This window comes from Rissa tridactyla, chromosome 6 (genome assembly GCF_028500815.1).
Source record: "Rissa tridactyla isolate bRisTri1 chromosome 6, bRisTri1.patW.cur.20221130, whole genome shotgun sequence".
NCBI lineage: Eukaryota > Metazoa > Chordata > Aves > Charadriiformes > Laridae > Rissa > Rissa tridactyla.
Window position 1 is genome coordinate 36211274 of NC_071471.1, and position 22902 is coordinate 36234175.

General features: G+C 45.6%; 1 protein-coding gene across 1 annotated transcript in view; it reads left to right on the forward strand.

Moving 5' to 3' along the window:
- The first annotated feature begins 4111 nt into the window (after positions 1–4111).
- Positions 4112–22902, forward strand: part of SGPL1 (sphingosine-1-phosphate lyase 1) — a 33260-nt gene continuing 14469 nt past the window's right edge. Inside the window, exons 1-6 of the mRNA XM_054204996.1 lie at positions 4112–4209; positions 13182–13347; positions 15315–15382; positions 17347–17494; positions 19168–19247; positions 20768–20896. Of these exons, the coding sequence (XP_054060971.1) occupies positions 4207–4209; positions 13182–13347; positions 15315–15382; positions 17347–17494; positions 19168–19247; positions 20768–20896 (594 nt within the window). The 5' untranslated portion in view covers positions 4112–4206. The remainder of the gene's footprint in view (positions 4210–13181; positions 13348–15314; positions 15383–17346; positions 17495–19167; positions 19248–20767; positions 20897–22902) is intronic.

Consider the following 22902-nt stretch of genomic DNA (forward strand, 5'->3'; position numbering starts at 1 on the left):
AAGATGGAAACCCTGGCTGAAATGAATATGGAAAACCTAATCTCCAGGGAGTAAGTCTGTCAGTGTCAAGATAGGTTCTTAAACTCAGATGTCAAGCTGTGGAGAATCATAAAATGGTCTGGGTGGGAAGGGACCTTAAAGATCATCCAGTGCCACCCCCTGCCCTGGGCAGGGACACCTCCCACCAGACCAGGCTGCTCCAAGCCCCGTCCAACCTGGCCTTGAACCCCTCCAGGGATGGGGCAGCCACAGCTTCTCTGGGCAACCTTGGCCAGGGGCTCACCACCCTCACAGCAAAGAGTTTCTTCCTCAGATCTCATCTAAATCTCCCCTCTTCCGGAAGAAGCCTTGGACCTTTATTGTAGCATGCTTTGGAGAACCGTCTCCAGCTTTTGAGGCTTGTAAGTTGTTATTCCTTTAAAGGAAAGGCTGTTGCAGAACCTCACCCTCTCATGGCTACAAACCTTCTTCCAGTTCTCAGCCTAAATGGGTTCAGGGCCAACCCGTATCCATTTGTTCTTGTGCCACCATTGTCCTCTCACTCAAATAGCTCCTCTCCCTCCCTGGTGTGTCTTTTCCTCCCACACTTGCGTGTTTATAGTGAGGTGCGTTATTTCCCTCTACCTGTGCTTTTAGCCAGATTAAACAAACCCAGCTCTCCGTTTCCTGGCATTATGTGAAGGTGTGTGTGAAGATTAGCGAGGCTTGCAGTGATGCATCCAAAGAGGCTTTTTTGGGGGGCTGAAGGAACAAATAAGATTTCCTCTGACCTCATCAAGAGCAAAATGCTACTTAGACAGACATAAATGTTTGTGGTTTTTTTTTTTAAGGCTATTTTCCAAGTAGCAACATTTTTCTGGAAGTTTGGGGGCCTTGATGTTTATTGCAGAGTTGTTTGGTTTTTTTTTTTTTTAAATCAGAAAACACAGCTCTTTTGGGGTTGTCTCAAATAGATGCACGCTTGCTTGGCAAGCGCATGGGAAGAAGACCTACTTTGTGAGACTGATAGCGGGTTAGTAACAGATCTGTTTGTTCCCTTTTCTGCTAAAAGGAACATCTGATATCTAGGAATACTTCTAAAAACAGTCCTGCGAGGGCAGTTATCTTGAGATAAAAGTACTGTCTGGTGACTTATGTAAGATGCTGTCTTCTGCGAGGAGACAGCTTGGATGGCATGGTGACAGCCGACCAAAACAGCTACTGCTTGTAAGGTGGCACAGAGTTAAATATTTGTACTAACTGCAAATGCCAAGAGCTGATACTTGTATACCCACTTCAAAACATTGTAAAAACAAAAGCACAGGAGGTTAAATGCAGTCGTTTAAAAAGCCACACCTGAATCTGTGCAAGCAAATGTACATAGATTTATATGGTTTTTAAAGCCAAGATGTGTTCGGAGTGACTAAGCAGAAATCTTCAGTTAGTTTTAATTACAGAATGCCCCCTGCCCTCGTCAGGGACATCTCCCACCAGACCAGGCTGCTCCAAGCCCCGTCCAACCTGGCCTTGAACACCTCCAGGGATGGGGCAGCCACAGCTTCTCTGGGCAACCTGGGCCAGGGGCTCACCACCCTCACAGCAAACAATTTCTGCCTCAGATCTCATCTAACTCTCCCCTCTTCCAGTGTAAAACTGTTCCCCCTTGTCCTGTGGCTCTCCTCCCTGATCCAGAGTCCCTCCCCAGCTTTCCTGGAGCCCCTTTAGGGACGGGAAGGGGCTCTGAGGTCTCCCCGGAGCCTTCTCTTCTCCAGGCTGAACCCCCCCAGCTCTCTCAGCCTGTCCTCACAGCAGAGGGGCTCCAGCTGTCTCAGCATCTCCGGGGCCTCCTCTGTCCCCGCTCCAACAGCTCCGTGTCCTTCTGCTGTTGGTGCCCCAGAGCTGGAGGCAGCACTGCAGGGGGTTCTCCCCAGAGCAGAGGGGCAGGATCCCCCCCCTCGCCCTGCTGCCCACGCTGTTGGGGATGCAGCCCAGGGTGTGGGGTTTTTCTGGGCTGCCAGCGCGCATTGGCTCCTGTTGTACTTCTCATCAACCAACATCCCCAAGTCCTTCTCTTCAGGGCAGCTCTCAGTTCATTCCCTGCCCAGCCTGGGTTTGTGCCCAGGGTTTGGGGTTGCCCTCACCCACGTGCAAGACCTTGCACATTAAGGAGCCTGACTATGTTAGTAGATTTGGAAGTTTGCACCAAAAGGTACATCTCAAACATGTTTTTTTATGGATACAATGGACATCAAATAATTGCAGGTTTTGGTTCAACTCTGACAAAGACATTGATGACTGTTTAATAACTGGTTTGAGTGTGGGCTTCAGATTTTGCTCTCCAAGAGCTCCTGCGTCAGCCCGGGTGAAACTGGGTACCTCACTCCTGCTGCCATCTCAAGGAGAGAGGTCACAGGAAGGGAGGGCAGTTGCTCAAGGTTCCTGTGGCAGGAGCCCTGTGACACGCCGAACCCCAGCTGATCCTTGCATTAATTTTTGGCCAAAGGCTACTGTGGTATTTGTCCTGAGGAGGGGAAGTGGAGAGGGAGGTGCTGATCTCTACTCCCTGGGATCCAGGGATAGGACACATGGGAATGGTTCAAAGCTGCTCCAGGGGAGGTTTAGACTGGATGCGAGGAAGCATTTCTTCACCGAGAGGGTGGTCAAACACTGGAACGGGCTTCCCAGAGGAGGTGGTCAATGCCCCAAGCCTGCCGGAGTTTAAGAGGCATTTGGACAATGCCCTTAATAACATGCTTTAACTTTTGGTCAGTCCTGAAGTGGTCAAGCTGTTGGCCTAGATGATCATGATAGGTCCCTTCTGACACACTCTATAATGTGATTTTGTTCCTGAACTTGCTTCTCACCCCTTAAAATCTCCCCCCATCCTTTGGATGTTTGCCAGGTGGCGGTTGCTCTGCTTGTAGGAGGCTGGTCCCAAACCATACTCTGCTTGTTGTGTTTGAAACCCAGCACCTGATGTTGGTCTCAGGGGGGTCACACTCGATTCACCCACGCAGTTTAATGCTATATATTGACCCGTAACTCCTGCCTTACATTGTGCCCAGAACAAAAACCTTCTGAAAAATGCAGGAAGGCTGTGCATCTAACAAATGTATGGTAAAAACAGTGATGTGGGTTAAGAGCAACTGGATGGTGGAATAACCTCTGAATAAAATATCTCATCGGCTTCAGCTGATCCTGTGATAACCAAGTATTCTTCATGCACAGGGACGGCTGTGTTAACACAGAGCTCTTGAAGCAAGGGGGCCTCCTTGTGCTTTGCAGCTGATAACTAGGCCTTGAGCTCTGAGAACTGAAGATGCTGGGAGGGCTGGAGCCCCTCTGCTGTGAGGACAGGCTGAGAGACCTGGGGGGGGTTCAGCCTGGAGAAGAGTAGGCTCTGGGGAGACCTCAGAGCCCCTTCCCGTCCCTAAAGGGGCTCCAGGAAAGCTGGGAGGGACTCTGGATCAGGGAGGGGAGCCATGGGATGAGGGGGAACTGGTTTAAACTGGAAGAGGGGAGATTTAGGTGAGATCTGAGGAAGAAATTCTTTGCTGTGAGGGTGGTGAGCCCCTGGCCAAGGTTGCCCAGAGAAGCTGTGGCTGCCCCATCCCTGGAGGTGTTCAAGGCCAGGTTGGACGGGGCTTGGAGCAGCCTGGTCTGGTGGGAGGTGTCCCTGCCCAGGGCAGGGGCGTGGAATGAGACGATCATGGAATAGTTTAGGTTGGAAGGGGCCTTAAAGATCACCTCATTCCAATCCATACCTTTAAGGTTCCCTTCCAAACCTAATCATCTATGATTCTATAAACTGCTGCTTCCTCCTTAATTCCCCAAACTGCCCTCATCAGGAGCTTTCCCAGTTCCTCGCACCCGGGGGGTGGGTGTGGGTGTGTGTGTGTGTGTCGATTCCGGGGGGGGGGTGGGGGGGTCTAAAACCCCATTATTTTTTTTTTTTGGCTTTTTTTTCAGGCTTTTAACCGAAAGACCGCCCACCCCCCGGGCTCCAGCCCTGACTTTGCGGCCTTTCCATGCGAGGGATGGGCCTCGAATCGGGCCCTCCCCAAAACAGCCCTTCCCGTTCCGCCCCGCTCCTCCCGTTCGGCGGCGGGAGCGCCCGGCAGGGGGCGCCGCGATGAGGGCGGGAGGGGCCGGGACCCCGTGAGGAGGAGGAAGAAGGAGGAGGAGGAGGACGACGACGACGAAAAGGAGGAGGAGGAGGCAGCCGGGATGGTGAGCGGGGAGTTTTGGGGTGGTTGGAGGTCCCCGACTCGGTTGGCGGAGAGATGAGGGCGTCCCGGGCGCGGCCTGCGCCCTCCCGGCCTTCAGCCGGCGAGGCCGGGGCCTTATCCGGCGGGGGGCGGGTGTGGGCCGGGGGCTTTCGGTCGGCGTCTCAGGAGCCGCCTGGCCTCCCTCGGCCGCCGGCGGGGGTCAGGGTTGAGGGGGGGGGGGGGCCGGCGGGAGGGGGCCGGCCCCCTCCCGCCGGCCCCCCCCCCCCGACCCCCGCCGGCGGCCGGGCGAGGCCCATGCCGTGCCCCTGAACGAGATGGAGAGTCACCCTCGCAGGCCTCTGTCCCACAGGTGTCTCGTTTCAGGACAGGGAGGGTCAGAAATGGTGTTTTCGTCTGGTTCTGTGGGTTTCTTTCAGCCGGGGGGGGGGAGGAATTGGGTTTTCCCCTGCTTGCTCTGGGTGCTTGAGCTCAGCTGAAAGTTCTTTTGCTAACAGAGACGCTGTTTGTTTGTGTATTGTTTTTGTTTTGGCTGGAAGTAGTCGAGAAGTCCGCTCTTCTTCGGTCCCAACCGGGGTTGCTGGAAACATAGCTGGTACCGGCAGACAGCCCTCGTTTTCAGAGCCCTCAGACCTGTAAGGGGTGCCAGCTTTTTTCTCTTTCCCCCCCCCCGCCAAGGAAGGTGCCTGAAATCATGGCTGCTACCACGATTGATGAAGGAGCATCGTCTCTGGCCGACTGCCTTTTCCCTGGCCAACTGCCTTTTCCCACTCGGTCACGGGGAGCGGCTGCCGGTGCCCCAACACTCAAGTGCCGGTTTCTCTCTCCACTCTCGTGTGGAGCTGTGCCCAGCCCCTGTGTCACCACCTCCGAGTGGGAGATAAAAGCAAGGCCCATGGCATGCCTTTCACCTGTGGGCGCACGTAGGTTAGGACAGCATCGGGAGTTTGCATGGCTTGTGTTTCGGTAGCTTTCATCTGCCAAAAGTCAGGTCTTTTGGAACCGAGTAAATACTGCACACCTTGCGCACGGTGTGGTCTAGACTGGCCTGGGGTTTCTGGAAGCGTGCTGTGCAGTCAGGCTGTTCTCACCTTAGTCTCTCTGTGCCAGTGCTTTGCAGAGAATACAGTTACTTACTGCATCTGGAAGACCTGTGCAGGTTTGCTATTTTATTCTTTAGACTAGAGAGCAGCTATTGTACAGGGTTCCTGGCTTCCGGAAAGCTAACGAAGTTGTCTGCGTACTCAGGGACTGAAGCTTTCTCTGGAGAAACCCTGATATGTAGCATTTTTCCTAAATTGTGGTTTTACGCTGTGATCTTTCCCATGACCTTAGTAAAAGGGATTGCGAGGCCCTGGATATTTTACCTAGATGAAGAAAAATCTTGGTTCTCCCATGTACCACACACTTCCAGCCTACTAAGAGTTTTCTACCCTCTCACTACCCTTAAAAGTCATAGATGAATTGCTAGCCTGAGCAGGGGAGGGTCTGCTGGGATAGTCCCTTGCTCTTTGCCTTTGATTTCTCCAGTGCACATTTCCACTGTTTGGTGGTGGTAAGATAAACCTAATCACAGCATTTATTGCGTGCATGTGGCTTGACTGGTGTGGCAGTGATCAAAACCTTGCTATGACTGTCTTGCTTGGCAAAAGGGATTGAGTAGAGCCCATTTCCTTGAGTAAGGATTTTGAGGTGCTGCTTGTCTCTTCTGCCAGACACACTGTTCTGGCAATAAAAAGGTGTAGTTTTGGTCAGATCTCCTCTTGCAGCAGCTGTCTCCTACCACAGACCCTGGTGTGCAATGAGGGATGTTTTAGAAGGCCTGATCTGTTCATGCTCTGGTTTTTGGAAACGGAACGATGCATTTTTGACCTACAATTATTGCACCGGTTTCTTGTGTCCTAGGCGGTCAAAGGCATTCCCTTTCAAGTATTAGCAGGCCCTTTCATCTGGAGTATTTAGTACTGAGATCGCTTTGTGTACTGGTTAGATGGCCATGGCCCTTTACTGGTTAGTGTAGCAATAGGGGCTTTGAAGAATGTTTTAGTACTGTCCTTGGAGCATGATGTGTAACTGAGATTTGGCTTCTGTCGATTGATGTTGTAGTAGTGGGTGTGTCAGCCTCTTTGCATTGGGCTGTGGTGATTGTGATATGACTTTTTCTTCTATTTTGGAAATATTTGCGTTTCCTAGAAATTTGCAGCTAAAAGTTGCGTGGAAGTCCTCATGTTCTGAGTGTTTCCTTTGCTCCTCCTAGCTCATCGAGATCCATCCGTGCCACGTATCGGGAAGGGCATGTGACGAGGTATCACAGGGGCCGAAGGGTTTTGCGCATTGGTGTTGATAAGATAGTCTTTGAGGATTCCTGCGCTGTGGTCAAAGTTGCCCAAGAATAAGGCCCTTAAATGTATAATAGCGACATTCATTTGTGCTGATACTAGGGGTTTTGTCAGAGGCTTGCATAACCCTGCTGGGAAGCTGTGCCAGGTCTTGGTGCTGCCTTTGTTCGTGGATGCCCATTCCCAGAACAATTGCCATGCTATCGTCTGCTTTCAGACAGCTCCCACCAAGACTTTTAATGCTGCATGGCACTGAGCTACGCGCAAAATGTTTCAAATAAATACCAGTTTTGCTCTCCAGAAGGCATGCAGAAAGGACTGTGTGGTCTGAGAGGCTGCTGAGTGGAGGAATGAACAAATGTGTCCAGATGAGTCCCAGCACACAGGGAACCGAGCGCTGCTTTTATCCTATTTGTTGTGGATGCTGGGAGAGGACTTTTCTTTGTGGAAACTGCATGTTCTTGGAGCTGGTGACCCACAAAGAGATCCGTAATGGGTTAGTGTAAGGCATCTATCGAGTGAATCCTGTTCCTTGCAAGATTTGAGATCTGTGATACCTGGAGCATACCTAGATGTTTGCAGAAACTTTGCTTTTATAAACCGGTTGGTTTGCAGTGAGCAAAGTGAACAATAGGTAACAACATCTTGTGTGTGTTTTGGGTTAAATGAAACTTGAAATCGCACCTAATTTTGGAGTCCTTTGGGCTGTTGTAAAACTACACATTTTTTGAGCCTGCATCAGCCTTTTGCCATCTTGTTTTGATAGTTTTACATTCCTTCTCTGCAGTGGAAGCTGGGATGCTGCTGGTCTTAGTCTGAGTTGCTGCCTTGTTTGTTTTTGTGCTGGAGCTATAATTAGACGCTGTCTAGCCACTCCCCTTGAACTGCCAGGGCTGGTGGGATAGTACATATTTATTCATTTTTCATACACTATATGGCAAAAAAAAAATAATTTGCTGTCCCTCTGGATAAAAAAAAAAGGTTTCAGTATGGCAGTGGTGGAAATAAACGCAACGCAGAAGAAGCTGGTGGTACCAGGGAGCTGTGGTAAGATGAGCATGACCTGTATGTGTTTTTCTTTCACGATTTTTCATAGTCCACGATTCTTCATTTCTGAGGGATCCTGTGTCTGTTATCACTCAGTGTGCCCACATCCTTTGTTGAGGGGGGTCAGCATGCAGTCCAAACCTTGAGCTATAATTAGGAGCTGACTGCTCCTAATATTCTCTGCCTGGTGCTTATGTAAAGCTATTTGTCACGCTGGGGGTGGCAGGGAGGGACGGAGGAGCGGAATCATTACTGGGGTGCGAATCAAAACACACGCAGCAACTAGCACCCTCTGAGGCCGAGGCGTCGTTGCTCAATCCCATTCCCTGGCTCTCTGGTAGGAAGATGGTTGGCTGAAGGCAGCAAGTCCAGTACTTACCTGCGGCGAGGCCAGTTATGCTGCGTAGTTACGCTGGTCAGATGTGCCTGTACTGGCAACAAGGTGTTAGCTGAGGCACTGCTAATTGAAGTCTTCCTTCTTCATAGGAGCAGAATAAACAAACCAAGCAGCTGCGTCATTGCTGGTTTTGTGCGGTTTATTTTCAGTCAGGAAGCCTTCTCCTGGGAAAAAAACTTGTTGTGTAGGAGCACAGGCCTTAATTACAGTGGCAATACCTGTATTCTGCACGTTACCCTAATCAGAGTTGGCCTGGCTGGTGCAGTCGCTATGAGCAATCTCCTTCTGCCTTGATTTACTATGTGCCGAGTTGTGTGACATGCCACCTCCTTCATCGGCTCTGTCAAAGTGAGGAAAGACAAATGGCAAATGTTAAGGTTCAGGCACAGGGAGGTGGTCAGAAGGTCCCTGGTTTGGGGAAATGTGTGGGTTCAGGTGAAAGTTGAGGATGTAGTTTCATCTTAGCAGTTCCTAATAGCACAGTCAGCCTAAGACTCATGCTATCGCTTAAAATAAACTTGCCTTTAAAAGCTACTTTTATTCTGTGGCCCACTTTAAATGCTCTCCTGGGGGAAGGAAGATTCTGCTGATAAAACCTTTTTTCCTACTCTTCCCAGAGGTAAACTTTAACAGGGCTTCCACTTTACAGTGTCAGAAACAGGAGGCACTTGCAACAAAAGTGTGAGGTCCTCCAGTTTATTGCCTTTCTGTTCTCTCTCTCTCTCTCTTTTTTTTTTTTTTTTTTTTTTAAAGGCTTATTTGAGTCCTAAAACTCACAGCTGAGGAAATGCTGTTCTGGCAAAACTGCAAAATCTGCTCTCGTTAGCTTTGGCATTTTTTTCCTCCCCTCTTTCTTTTCTGTCATCTGGGACAGAAGAGCATTAGTGCAGTTAATTTGTCCTCTTTTGTAGTGGTATAAGTGCTATCCCTGGAACCAGCTCAGCTAGCTAATGGCTTTTAGAAATAAAGTACTAAGGATGTATCCCTAATCTGTGGAGCTAAAAATTCAATATGTAAACTGCTTGGGTTGCTGAGTGCATTAATATTGGTACAAATGAACACTGCAATTCCTAATGATAGCAATTAGTATTTTATGGGATACCTGTGTCTGTCTTAATGCTCTCAGAATTAAAACCAAATCCTCCAGTGGAGATTTTTCTCCCATGCTTTTCAGTGTGCTTATAAGTCAGGCTTTTAAACAGCTTCTAAAATAATCCTGTGTCTTGTGAAGCTTTTGTTGGGGAAAGGTTCTCTTAAGGAAATAAAACCAGCTTATCTACTCTCCTGCTATGGGAAAGGAAACTTTTATTTTTTTGATGCCTTCACAAATAAGCAGGTTATTGTCTTACATGAAATTCTGTCCTGCAGATAGGCTTAAAATCAGGCCAGCTTGTTGTCTTTAGCCCACCTGGGTAAGTGGTAATAGCAGGGGCAAATGGATGTTATAATCCCGCAAAGCTGGAAGTGCATCCGCCCTTATTGCATGTGATGAACACTTCTTTTGGCTGAGGTTGGTTGGGGGGAAAAAAAAACCCACCTCTTTTTTCACTCTGTTTTGAACAGCTCCTTCAGGGCTGCAGGAGAAGGGATTCCAATGGCTTGGCTTGAACGCAGGCAATATATTTATTACCCTTCCTCCTCCCCCTAAAATAAAGAAGCGGTGTAGGGCTGCAGCAGTGAGGCTGCAATCACATGTTGTTGGGTGTAATAAAAACAGAGTGCATTCGAATGCAACCTTCTGAATTCCCTCTAGTTTCTCTAGGCTTAAGTTATTAATTCAGAACATAAAGCGCTCTCATATCTTGCTGGATGCTGTGGGGCAGAGAGGTGCTTTAAAAATGCTGAGTGTGTAGCTAGCTAGGGAGCTGAGATACTGTATTTCATTGCTAACTTGTCTTCCATGCCAATTTTCACTGGTATTTTTTTTTTAATCCCTCTTTTTAGTATCCTCCTAAATTGATCAGTCTCATCCTTCGAACTCTTGTAAGTATGAAATGACTGAAGAAGGAAAAAGTGAGAAATACAGAGAAAATTTTACCCTGTCAAACTGTATTCTTTGTGGAGTGATCTCAGATTATTATTTTTTTTTTTTTTTTAAAGCAAGAAAGGGAAAGAAATTCTTCAATGGCTTAGAATTAACAGAATGAAAATCTTCTCTTACATGTTCAAAACTTGGACATACTGTTGAGTTGCCATATGTCAGTGCTGGTATGCACTCTTCTAGCTTGGAATAAACTTAAGGTAAAATGTTTTGTCTGCATCCCAGTAATGGGAAGTTCAGAGTCGAGCAGCCTGAATTTACAGACCAGAAAAGAGAGGACAGAAGGGCTTTTCCAAGGATTTGCTTATCCCTGTGATAGGATGCAGGATTTGCCACTGCTATTCGTTGCATCTAGAAAAACTGACTGACTTTTTCCTCCTGCCCCAGGTAAGGGCTGGTGTGCTGCAGAACCGAGTGGTTTCAGTGGGGAGTGTCTCATTTGACAACAAAATGGGCAGTTGGCTAGGGTCTTCTGTCCAGAGCTTTTTCCAAGAGTGAGACCAATCTCTCACCAGATTCATTTATTTTAGCTTTGCCATTGACTTAAGTGACTGCTGTCTAGAAGTTCATGTGCTGTTTTGATTTTGAGCTTACAGTATCCTGGGCTGCATCCCCAGCAGCATGGCCAGCAGGTCGAGGGAGGTGATTCTGCCCTTCTGCTTTCCCCTGGTGAGACCCCACCTGGAGTCCTGCGTACAGCTCTGGGGCCTCCAACAGAGGAGCAGCAGCTAATTAGGGCTTGAGCTCTGAGAACTGAAGATGCTGGGAGGGCTGGAGCCCCTCTGCTGTGAAGACAGGCTGAGAGAGCTGCGGGGGGTTCAGCCTGGAGAAGAGAAGGCTCCGGGGAGACCTTCGAGCCCCTTCCAGTCCCTAAAGGGGGGCTATAGGAAAGCTGGGGAGGGACTCTGGATCAGGGAGGGGAGCGATAGGATAAGGTGTAATGGTTTTAAACTGGGAGAGGGGAGATCTAGATGAGATCTGAGGCAGAAACTCTTTGCTGTGAGGGTGGTGAGCCCCTGGCCCAGGTTGCCCAGAGAAGCTGTGGCTCCCCCATCCCTGGAGGTGTTCAAGGCCAGGTTGGACGGGGCTTGGAACTAGATGATCCTTCAGGTCCCTTCCAACTCTATGATTCTATTGTCCATCCTCAGGGAAAAAAGCACAAGCCACTTTATATTTGATGCTGCAGCATTTTCTTGCTGACAGTTGAGAACAGCTGTTGAGACACCAGCATGTTAGTGGCTCCATTTCCATCCTTTAAGTGCAGTTCCAAAACTGGATGATATCCTGGCATTAGCTCTCCTAGGCAATGAACCAATGTCGCTGTTATAGGGTAAACACGCCTTTCCAGGGATTTTTCAGAGAAGATTGTGCAAACTCGATGAAACTTAAGTACCACCTCTGGTTAGTTGAGAAAGGTAGCTCTTCCCTTAAATTCTAGGGTTAAATCAGCTTTGTGGTGACTGGATTGGAAGACTGGGCGTTAGCTAGGACATTGCTTAATTGTAGTGGTTTATGTGGCTGTCTTGTTTTCAGGGCTGAAGTAGCTGGTGTATTTTTCAATTGCCCTTTGCCAAGCGGATGGGTGCTAATTTGACTTCTCATAGCTGAGTGCTGCTCCTTGTGAGGGGACCTGGTTTTGCCCAGTTCAGTCCGTGTCCTTCAGCCTGTGCTGGAGCGTGGGTGATATTAGTCCTCTGCAATGGATTGATACTGTTGTTTTACTGGAATTTTTTAGCTTTATGTTTGGGTTGCTTAAATATTTTTGAACTTTCTTGCATTATGTGCATTTCACTGCTTTTCCAAAGTAGTGAATATTCATTAGTGCTTTTTTTTTGTGTGTATGTAAGGAATCTTGCCTTTTCCCATTGATTATTTGGGAGAACTTGGGGTTTTTTTAGGCTGTTTGTAGCCTCTCCAGTTGTACTGAAATGTCACATTACCCCTAAATGTGACCTAAAAAAAATTAAATGCTGCTTCTGTTGTTGACTTGACCCAGAAGTGAGATCTGTAAAGGGTTCTGAGAAGGGAAGTTTTAGCAGCTTTTAATTTAGTGGTTTATTTATATCCGTCTTTGCAAGCTGCTCTAAACCCACTAAGAGCATGACAGCATAGGTATCAAGGATATATTCCTTCCAAGGTTTATTAACCAGTCTTTTGAAAAGCCCCGTGTACTTTCTCTGTTGTTTGGAGGGTGAAGCTTTGCAGTGCTGAAGGTGCCCCCAGAAAACTCTCCAGCAAAACTGGGGAAAACTAGGCTCGATGGTAGATGAAAAGGCGAGGGGAAAAAAAAAATAAAGTAAAGTAAAATCCATAAGCTTTTGTCTGTAACATGCAACAGTCCCCCCAAATACTTATTTTTGGTCATAGCTCCAAACAAGGTGTGGTTACCTGGATTCTTCTTGTCTCTAGAAAGCTTTTCCCAGAGAATTGTACTGAAGAGTCCTGTTTTGGGGGGAAAAAGGCTTTTTGCCCTTGTGTACATTTCTTTTTTTTCCCCCACCTTGTTCTTCTGAGACTCTTGAAGAGAGCGTGCTTTGAAAATATTGATTAGGTACTTGGGCTCTGTCCTGACAGTAATTACTAGTTTGACGTTGTTGTTGCATCACGGTTTTCTGGGTTTCTTTTGGCAGCAGCGGTGTTTGTTTGTCTTTTCTGTTCTCCCTTTGTATGGAAAGTACTTATTAGATCCTAAATGTAAGGAGTTGCTGAGTACTTTCGTCTTCTTTAAAAATCCAGCCCAGGGTACTTAATAGACCTGTTTTGATGGTACCTGATGAATGGTGGCACCTGTGAAGGCAGTAGTTCAGTCTTCATTCACTTCGTTGGAAAAAATATTGAGATAGCACAATTGCATCTCTCGGGCCATGGCAATATCAGGTGACGAGTCTTGGGACTGTAAGCTTGCATATATTACTCGTCTGCCCTTGGCCCCTCTCTCTGAATATTTGAAATCTCTTAAGATGTGTATTTTTGTCGGTAGCTCGTGACTAAAAATGAATGACAACTATCTCCTACCTGTTCTGTTTACAGGAATTAAGGAAAGCATGGGTTCTGCCTACTGAAAAGCACCTTTTTAATGGATGACACACATAGACTATTTGATGCCCCATTTGAACTTCTGTCAATATCTGTGTCATTTTCTTTCCTGCCAGGATGCCATTATTCCCTACAAGGAAATCCTCCAAATGTATTGGGAGAAAGCAACAAGCTTTGTGAATGCCCAGTGTGAAGGACTTGAACCCTGGCAACTGGTTGGGTTGACGTTTTCCTCCACACTTCTAAGTGTATGGCTGCATGGCTTCCTCTTCCAGTCCGAGAGTAAGTATTTGAAAAAGGCTGGGTTTTTTTTTTTTTATGTTTGGGGGAAGAGAGGAGGGACAGAGTTGTTCCTAAGTAGTGAAGGGAAAAGAGTACGAAACAAGGCCAAAATCTTGTTAAAACAGGCCTTCTGCTGTCAACTAGTATTAACAAAACCCTCTTCCAAATTAAGGTCAAGGCCTGTCAGATCAATGAAACACCTCCATTCCTTCAGAGGGTGCGGTAGGCCAGCCTGGAATGTGCCTGCATCTTCCCTTCCTCTTGTTTCCTTTTTGCTTTTGGCTAAACCATTTACTTGTCGCAACACTCTCTTCTTGCTCAAAACCTGGGGAAATTTATTTGAGAGCTGGGTTCTTGTGGACTTAGTCACTGGAGAAAAGTGTCTGGATAACTCTTGCTCTTGATTGTTTCTCTTCCTGCTGGGGGAGGAGACATGGTTTTGATTTGGTGTCGGAGGCATGTTTCATCCTCAGGATGTTCAAGATAATTGCTTGTGGTATTGTTGTGTGGTTTTTCTTTTCTTTTTTTTTTTTTTTCCCCTTCCCAGAGCATCTTCCTGTTTTGAGCAGTTTCTGATATTGACAGCTCTGCAGTGAGATCTCTTTTGATGAACCTGCACTTTTCTCTGCCTGTGTGATGGTCAGAGATAACTACCTTGCCCTCAGAAGAGAACATGGTGCTTTGCAGTTCCCACAGGCCTTAGAGTTACACAGTTTGTTAAAAATAGCCAAGTTTTTAACTCAGTGTTTACTTCTGTGCCTCTCTGTTCCTCAACCAGCCTTTTTTCTTTTTAAAGACAGGCGTAGCTGAATAGTGGGAACATCTATGGAAGGGACAAATGATATGAATCTTTTGCTCAGTACAGGGTTGTGTTAGCTTCTTGCCTAGTATTTGTACTGTTGCACAGTAGTGTTTTTTTTTTTTTTAAAGTATTGACTAACTTTTCTAAGATCTGAGTAGATCGTCTGAATTTTTCAGGAGTTTGTAGTCTTCTCACTGTGGCAGGCATTAATGAAACAGTATGCACACTGAAATGTGCAATAGAAATGTTACTGTCAGAGTGTTAACAAGTGATTGCTACGGAGTGTGCCAAACTGCAATTACTGTGCTTCTGTAGCTTTTCAAAATATATACAAAGTGGCAGAGAAAATGTGGATAAAATGGCAAAGTCCTAAAATGGTTGGTTTTTAAGGTTTGTGTAGTTATTTCTTGGCGTAAGTTTTCTGTAACTGCTGGTGCTCAGTTGAAATGCTTGTAGGACTCAAAAGGCATTTTTTTTTTTTTGTGGCTATAAAGCATCTTTGTCATCCTGCTTTCATTCCTGCCTTTAGAGCTACCCCGGGAGTTTCCTGGTGTTTGTCATCAGTGGCTTCTCTCATTTCAGTATGTGAACTGTGGTGGAATTTCTGCTCTTCCCTCTGTCCTTCCCCTGAGTCACCTCCCATTGCATCATGCATTTCCTATATCGGATGGCCAGACACCGGGTGAATCCTTGTCACATTATGGCTGAACTGCTATTTCCTCCTTTGGTCTGGGTGCCTGTTTCACATTGATGAGCGTTTTCATGTTACAGTACTAATTTGATTTGAAGATGTAGAAAATAATTTAAAGTGCTTTCCCTTTTTTGCTGGAGACCTTGACTTTAGCAAATCTTAAAATCCCTTTCTTCTCTGTAAAATTCCACGTGTGGGTGCAAGTTCCTGTTTAAGTAAGAAAACGAGTCAAATTATTGATTCCCACAGATGGCTGCTGTTCTGCAACCCAGGTGTTTCTGTAGCCTGGTCCATTTCTGAGCCTTGCTCTTTGATAAGCTAACCTGTCACACCTTGTTTCCTTGGTCACTGTGTCACTGTGGCTTTTTAGCCTGGATCAGAAATACTGAGGCTGTATCGGAAGCATTGTGCTCCCAGTCTATTTTTTTTGTTTCTTGAGTCATATTACGTTAATTTCTGACTTTTGTCTTTCAGGTTTAATGTCCCGAACTAAAAAACAGTTCTTTAAGCTACTGAGAAAAATGCCATTTGTTGGGGCTATGGTAAGTATTTGGACAACTTTTTAAAATATTATTGCAGGCCCTTGTTTCAGCCTGCATAGTGCAGAGACCTTACAGTTCTATGCATCTTATCTGTCACGTTATGGTGATATGATCCAAGGATAGAGGTCTGGAAAGTCTTCTGCTGCCACTTGCTTTAATGAAAGTTATAATTTCTGCCTAGTGTTTTTGTAATAATATCACTCTCATAAAATGCAGGTGCCACCTTTTTTTTTTTTTTAACCAAGAATCAGTAAGTACAGTTACGGAATTCTCCAGTAGTTAGAGAATTCTCCAGTAACATTTCCTTGTTGTTAGATTTTTGAGAAAGTAATTTTATTTATGGAAGAAGGGGACAGGATTGGACCTGTTGTTCTTCTGAAAGAATGTCTTATTCTTGAGCAAGTGTGAGATAGCCAGGTGTTTGTTGTGCAACACAGATAATTTTTTTTAGTCAGATGACTGGCCATGATTAGTTTAGAGCTCAGATACCTATTAGCAATAGTTAGCATTATAGCACAAAGACGTCAGAAGTTTGTGTATCATTGAAAATAAAGCTTTAGTGGTGTGTTTTTGTGTGGGTTTTTTTTTTGCATAAAAGCTTGAAACTACAAATGTCAGCATGTTTTAGCACGTCAATGACTTAATGATTGAGAAATGCACAGCTTGGTTTCCTTTACATATGGTATCACACTTGATGATTGCCCTTCTTTCTGCTTGATGTGTTGGCAGATTTACACATTGATTCAGGGAGTCGGGTCTGTTACAGGCAATTCTATCAAATGAAAGTATCAAAGAGGAACTTTTTCCTTTTGCCATGGACATGGAAGCATTTCTCAAGGTTCTCCCTCAGCCCTCTGGATGGGACTAGCATCCCTGCTTCATGTCATGTTAAGTGCCCCAACTTTTACCTTCTGATTTGAGTAGCCTTTGATGAGATGAATTAATGACTTGTATTTTTTTGTCTGCCTGTTAGAAAAGGACACCTTCTGGGCCCCTTGTATACAATTCCAACTCTGTCCATACTTACCTTCTTGGGGCTAGCGCTGCTAAGCTCTCCTGTGCCAGAGGACTCCTGGTGTGTCCTATCTGTGTACTGTTTCCACTCTTTGGTAGGCTGATACCTGATAACCTACCAGTTCCTTACAGGAGGCCTTGACTTTGAGGCATTCCAATGTCCAAAAGTCTTTAAAGCTGATGCTATCCCAACACCGGTGTTGCCTGGAAGAAGAGTCTGTACTTTGGAATGTGTTGCGAGAAGAAGTCTGGGCCTCCTGGATGTAACATGTGGGTGGGAGGAAAGAAATCTCCTAACTGTGCCTGTAGTGGAGATTTCTTTATTGTTTCTCTCTGTTTTCATGAGTTTCTAAACTATGTGTATGATGGCAGAGGAGACAAGGTACAAAATAGCACACATCTGAAGACTTCTGCAAGTTAAAAACTGTGACTTAAAAAGGTTCGGTGGATAAAAAGGCAGTATTTTTGCCTTGAGCTTTGTTTTCTCAAGCATTAAGGAAGGGGCTCAAAGCTCCTACTGCTCATCGGTACCCAGTAAAGAATGTACTCCGTCTGAACGTTGTGGTGGTGGTGTCTGTGCTGTTAAATGAAACACAGCCATGCAGTGGCTCAAGTGCCACTCTGCAATCGCCTATAGTGGTTACTTGGCACAATTCTGGGCTGTGGCAGCTGGCATTCCCGTGGGCAGTTCCCAGTGTGGTTTAGAGACTAGTGCGTGCCAATTCACCGTTCCAGGCAGCTTGTTTTTGGAGGGAGAGGTTGGTAGGAAGGAAGAGCTGGACTGTGTGACTGTCAACTCTGCTGTGCTTTTTGGTCACAGAGCTGAACCAGTTCCTATCTATTCTGCTTAATAGTATGGGTGTAGTTAGTGAGTTCAGTGTTGCATGCGCTCAACAATTATTTATAATATGGCCAGTGCCATTGTTGATAGGGTTTTTCTTTCTTTTTAGATTCAAAAGAAGATTGATGAAGCCTTGAATGATGTCACTTCCAGTTTATCCTTCCTGAAAGATGAAAAGGATTATATCAAAGCACTGCCGGAACAAGGCATGAGCCAGCCTGAAGTACTAGAGAAGATGAAAGAGTATAGCGCAAAAGGTACGAATGTGAGTCTGTACTGCAGCCAGAGATGGGTCTGTTTCATAGACCTGACATTAGACTTACTCTCTTAAATGGGGTTTGATGACTCCTGCTCATGGTTTCATCTTAAATATTTCTTCCCTGGTGCTCTTTGCTTACAAATTTCTGTCTGTTTTCCTTCTGGAAGTGACTAAGATCAGTATTCATGACTTCTAATACTGTATTTGGGTATTTACAGTGAGATTCTGTTCCTTCCCCAAGAGTGCTAGACTGATGATGTGAGAGCTAAGGAGAAGACAAATATGGAGGAAATTGCTTGAATGCATTTTTGATTACATTTCTGGGCAGTTGCCTTGATGTTTGACTTTTACCAGAAATGTGTTTTCTGTGAAGCCCCAGGGAATACTCATAATAAAAACAAAAACCAAAACACACCCCAAAACCCAGCAACTTCCAGGCAGGATTTTTAGGGAATTTCCAAGACTCTCTCAGTCAGTCATAATGGTTTGCACCTTGAAAATATTAATTAAGGAAGGCGAAGTCATGATGTTCTTCTCCTGGCTTGAGTCAAATTAAGCAGTGTCTGAAGCTTAATTTGAGTTGCCTCACTCATGTAAATATCTCCACCCTGGTTCACGTACCTATTACTTGTAATGAGCAAATTGGGGCGACTTGCTGCCTGGAGGAGAAGATATGACAGCCCTGCTCCTATCCCCAGATTTGAGAAATGCCTTGAATTTTCTGCTAGAGCAGTGCGCCTACTCCAAATTCAGAAGTAGTTTCACAGTCGAGTATCCTATAACAAATTCTTGCTTTTCTACTTTTATGTATTGCTTATGTAGCTTCTGTCTGTGTTTTTCCTCAAATGATTATTTCCTTCCTTCACCAGGTTATTCTTTCCTCTTTTCTTTTCCTGTGGCCCCCTCCTTCCCGCTCACATGCACTCCCCTTTGAAAGTTGCTTGGAAATGAGGGTAGGATTGTGACTATATTTGCCTCGTATGCTTGTGAAGCTGATGCTGTTGAGTTTTATGAAGGAGGCTAACAGTTAGGAGAGGGAGCAAATAACCAAACAAGTGGAAACACACTGCTGGCGTGTTTGAAGGCAGAAAGTTACTTGGTTAAGTACAATCACATTGGGCAGCGGGTTGAAACACTCTTGAAGTGGTTGTGCTGCTGATGCTGTGCCACCCGCCTGCTCTTGTTCAGTGCCATATTGTTTTAGGTGAAATTTAATTGAGGCATCTGGCACTGTGGGTTTTAGCAATACAGGCTTTGCCTTTCCATCTCTTCTTGGCTTAGAGTGGTGATGGGTGCTCTTTGAAAGAGGCTTTAACTTTAGCCACTTTAGAGTTCAGTTGGTTGGACAGCAGTTTGGGGAGCCTGAGTGAGGATTAAGTGGATTACATATATTAATATAACTGCTTGCTGCAGCTAGATGTTGTTTATCTGCTCGCTCTTTAGTCATCAATTACTTGCAGTTTTCTAAGTTTGTGGGATACATGATGCCAGAGGCTTAGCATTGCACATAGCTGTATCTGTGGCACAAAAATCCTACTTGTTCCTCATCGGTGAAATCTCAAGAGCTGAATCCTCATCTGCAGAACGGATGGGAGGACTTCTCTGTGCACTTCTACGTGCTTCCTGAGAATGGCTGTGTTTGCAAGCAGCATGCTCTTCCTTCTCTTTCAGGAGACGTACGTTGGCAGGATGGGAAAGTCTCTGGGACTGTGTACAGCGGTGAAGAGAAACTCACCCGTCTGCTAGTGAAGGTAAAGTGCAAGCAGTCTAACTTTGCATCTTTGCAGATATCCTTGGCGTCTTCAGGGTGACCAGAACCCACTCAACACTATTCCAGCATCTTTCAAAATAAATAAGGAAGATCTGAAACTAAGACTGCCCAACTATGAAGACAGAGCCTAGGGTAAATGTGGGTGGAATGGGAATTATTAGCAAAGCGTTTGGGCAGTGTAAAGCCAACCAAGTGACTGTTCCTGCAAAAACACCACATAGAGATAACTAGGATCCAATTAAATGAGGTGGTGTTTTGAGTAAGAAAGTAAAAAGCTGGTTCCAAGTGAACTGGAAACTGGTACTGACCTTCTAATTCAGGGAATGGTAGGAGGCATAACATTGCCGTAGATCAGCTTCAGCAAGCCCCCCGACTGATGGGCCTTTGCGGCAAGCTGGAGTGAAAGCATCCTTGGCTGTCTTGTTACTGGGAGGCTGTGGGACTTCGGACTGAAATAGCTTTGCTGAGCAAAATGGAATTCCTCTTGGTTTAAGCGAAAAAGAAGTTTGTGAAATGTTTTTTGGCAGTCTACGTCTTAAAAACAATGGAGCATTGGCATGCTTCAGTGGCGTCTTTGTTAGGACTGTTTACCTACTCAGGAACTTTTCCCTTGGAGAAGGTTGGAAAATAACCTAAACAGCCCAAAGGTCTATTTTCAAATATATCTACTTCAAGAGGTTTTTTGCTAGAAAGGGAAGTCTAGCCTTCTTGCTCCTGGGAACAGCTTTTATAACAGCTGTAATGAGTTCTGTTTGGTCGTTGCTGTTGGTGTTTTATTTTTTTTTTTATTTCTGCTCGTTTACATTTTCTTTGCCACTTTTGGGGAAACATAAAGCTCAGAGCAGCCTGTCTAGAGGGGCCTCAGCTTGGATTGAGTGTTGTGGAAACATTCCCTCTGTTTGTGCTGATTATTCACTGTTTTTTCTGCTGTATTCCTTTTAACGTCCCTGCAGTTGCTTTTTGATCTCGACTGCAGGAGGTCAGAACTGGCCTGTTCCAGCCTTATCCTGTGAGCTCGCAGTTGCAGAACAAGCATGAAATACTGGTTTCCACGGCCACTTTTGTTGCAGTGTGGGTGGGCAGTTGTGCTTTTCTAGCTGCTTCAGAATTCCCCTTTAATAGTAAACTTGAAAACTAGTTCTGCAAAGTAAGTTTTTTGGCCTGCTTTGTGTAAAGCAATCACAGGGTGCATATTGTGTTCCTTTTTTAAAAATAGCTAAACAATTCAACCGGTCTCTTCACAAAAAGAAATATTGTGATGTTTTAAAATCACTCCAGAGGCTAGAATGCCCTAGAAAAACAAGTGAGTTTTTCCCCCTCAGCCGTAGCTTCCCAGCTTTTGATATTTGCTTGCAGAAGGAGTTAAGTCAAGGAGATCTGCAGTATTGTCTATGGTTAAATGCAGCTAATTTTCTTGTACAGTGGGTATGGTGAGTTCCCAAATCTGCACTGAGAATTCAGTGCTTCACCTGCAAGGTTAACTTTCTTTGTTTTCTGAAGGTGTATGAAGAGTTTGCCTGGAGTAATCCTCTCCATCCAGATATATTCCCTGGTTTGAGGAAGATGGAAGCGGAAGTAGTGAGGATTGCCTGCACGCTCTTCAACGGGGGCCCCAACTCTTGTGGTGCTGTAAGTAGCCTGTCTTCAAGTGTCCCATCAACATTTTGGATATTTCTGACTTTGATTTAAGTTTAAATGCACCTTCTGCTATCCAGCTGAGGCTGAAGTCAAGCTCGTTCTGGTATTTGCCACGCCAACATAGTGGTACAGGAGTCAGTTGCCAATTGCTCTTTTTTATGAGAGACAGTTTAGCTCAGGGATGTAGTTCTTTAGACAAGACCGTTTACTTCAGCTTTTTTTCACACTCTTAAATGATACAGGCTTGATGGCAGTTGGAAAAGAGAACTGGTGTAATGTAGCCTGGCTGGTTGTCAGCGGAGGACGTTTGAGTAGCTCCCCTCAGTTTTTATCTCTGAATTGGAGGTCTGTGAGCCTGCCTGAATGCTAAGATTGAGGACAAGGCCGGCTGGCTGGTCACCAAGAAGCAGCTTGAAGTATTGGTGATCAAGCAGGCATGGCATGTACTGTCATCTGTCCAGCTGGAAAGCTGTCTTTTCAGGCTTATGTGGAAAGACCTAAGCGTGCTAGCGTGGAAACCAGTTTTAAAGCCTTGATAGAGCTCCTAGCAAGAGTCAGGTGTGTGTCCTTAAATTGATGATTTCGAAGTTGGTCAAAGAGCAAAAGTTTTGATACTGCATGGTGAATTATTGTTATAAAAATGGGTCATTTTTTTTTTTTACGCTCCTCTCTCTCTCACTTTACCTTTTTGGTAAGGATCTTGAATTCCTTAGGCCAAATTCTCTCCCTGTTTACATAGTGCATGGGATGTTGAGTTTTTATCTCCTAGCATGGTGGTGAGATGCAGCTGTGATCCAAACAGGCTGCTTAATAACTTGCAAAGAAGTAGCTCCATTTGTGAGAAGAATCCAGATGAGATTTTTCAGAGACTGGGCGTGAGGCAATTGCTTGTCTGTAAATCAGCTGCTAGGGAGGGAGAAGGCCAGCAACGGCTGAAGATCAACATGGAAAGGTGGTGTTGACACAAGAGCTTGTGGGGTGAACTGGCCTTGAATGGGCTTAATCTGACAGTTGGAGACTTGGTTGTGTTAAGGAGGTAAGTACTGGAGTAGCCTTATAATAGGTCTAGTTGGGACCAAACTCCAACTGGACTGAAGATGAAACTTGATTGTGCAGTGTCTGGGAGTATAAAATGTGATTGCCTTTGATAGCAGGAGGTTGCACCCTGTGACCTGACTTGTCTTCTCGTGGTGGTATTCCTTGTGCCACCTTCAAGTTTAGAGAAGGAACATGCCTCTTTGCTTATAAAAAGCATTTAACCTGACCTCATCTCCTTCCTGGTTTGCAGTGCTGAGAACACAGCTGAGATTATCCCTGGACTGGGGAAGAGGCTGGATTTAAAGCTGTTGAAATGCATCTTTATCAACAGTTGAGATGTCAATTGATACAACAGTCAGATAGCTCTGTGGCACTTATCGTGTGCTTGGAGAACTTTGCTTGCTGACGCCTGCAATGCTGCAGTTTTTGTTACGTAAAAAAGTGTGTTGTAAAAGTGCCAACCTTGGCCCTGTGTGCTCTTTCCCTGAAATTTAAAAGTAGAATTGCCTAAGAGGAGAAGTCCAGAACGGGTAAACTGCTCCAAAGCAATCAGACAGTGATCACGGCCAACATGAGACCTCCATAAATCTGGGGAATCCCGCTTTTCCCTCTGCTCCGTTCTTCTTCCCCTCCCTTCTGAGGATTGTGCTGCAAAGCTGCTGCTGGGATTCAAGCAGAAGCAAGGCAAATGGGGAAGCTCATAACCTGCCATGGAGTTACGTTCTAGCTGGTTGAACAGTCAAATTTGCAGGATTAGAGGAAGGGTTGAAAAGTTGATTGGCCGGAAACAGAAGATTAATTGCATCCCTGTAATTATCTCGTCCAAATGAGTCTCTCCAGTGGACTTTTTGTCTTCCCTCCCACATTGTACTTCCTGACTGTGAAGAATGTCCGGAGTTGCTCATCATTGATGGAGAAATGTGGGTGGATGTATGGAGAGCACGTGCTCTTTACGTAGT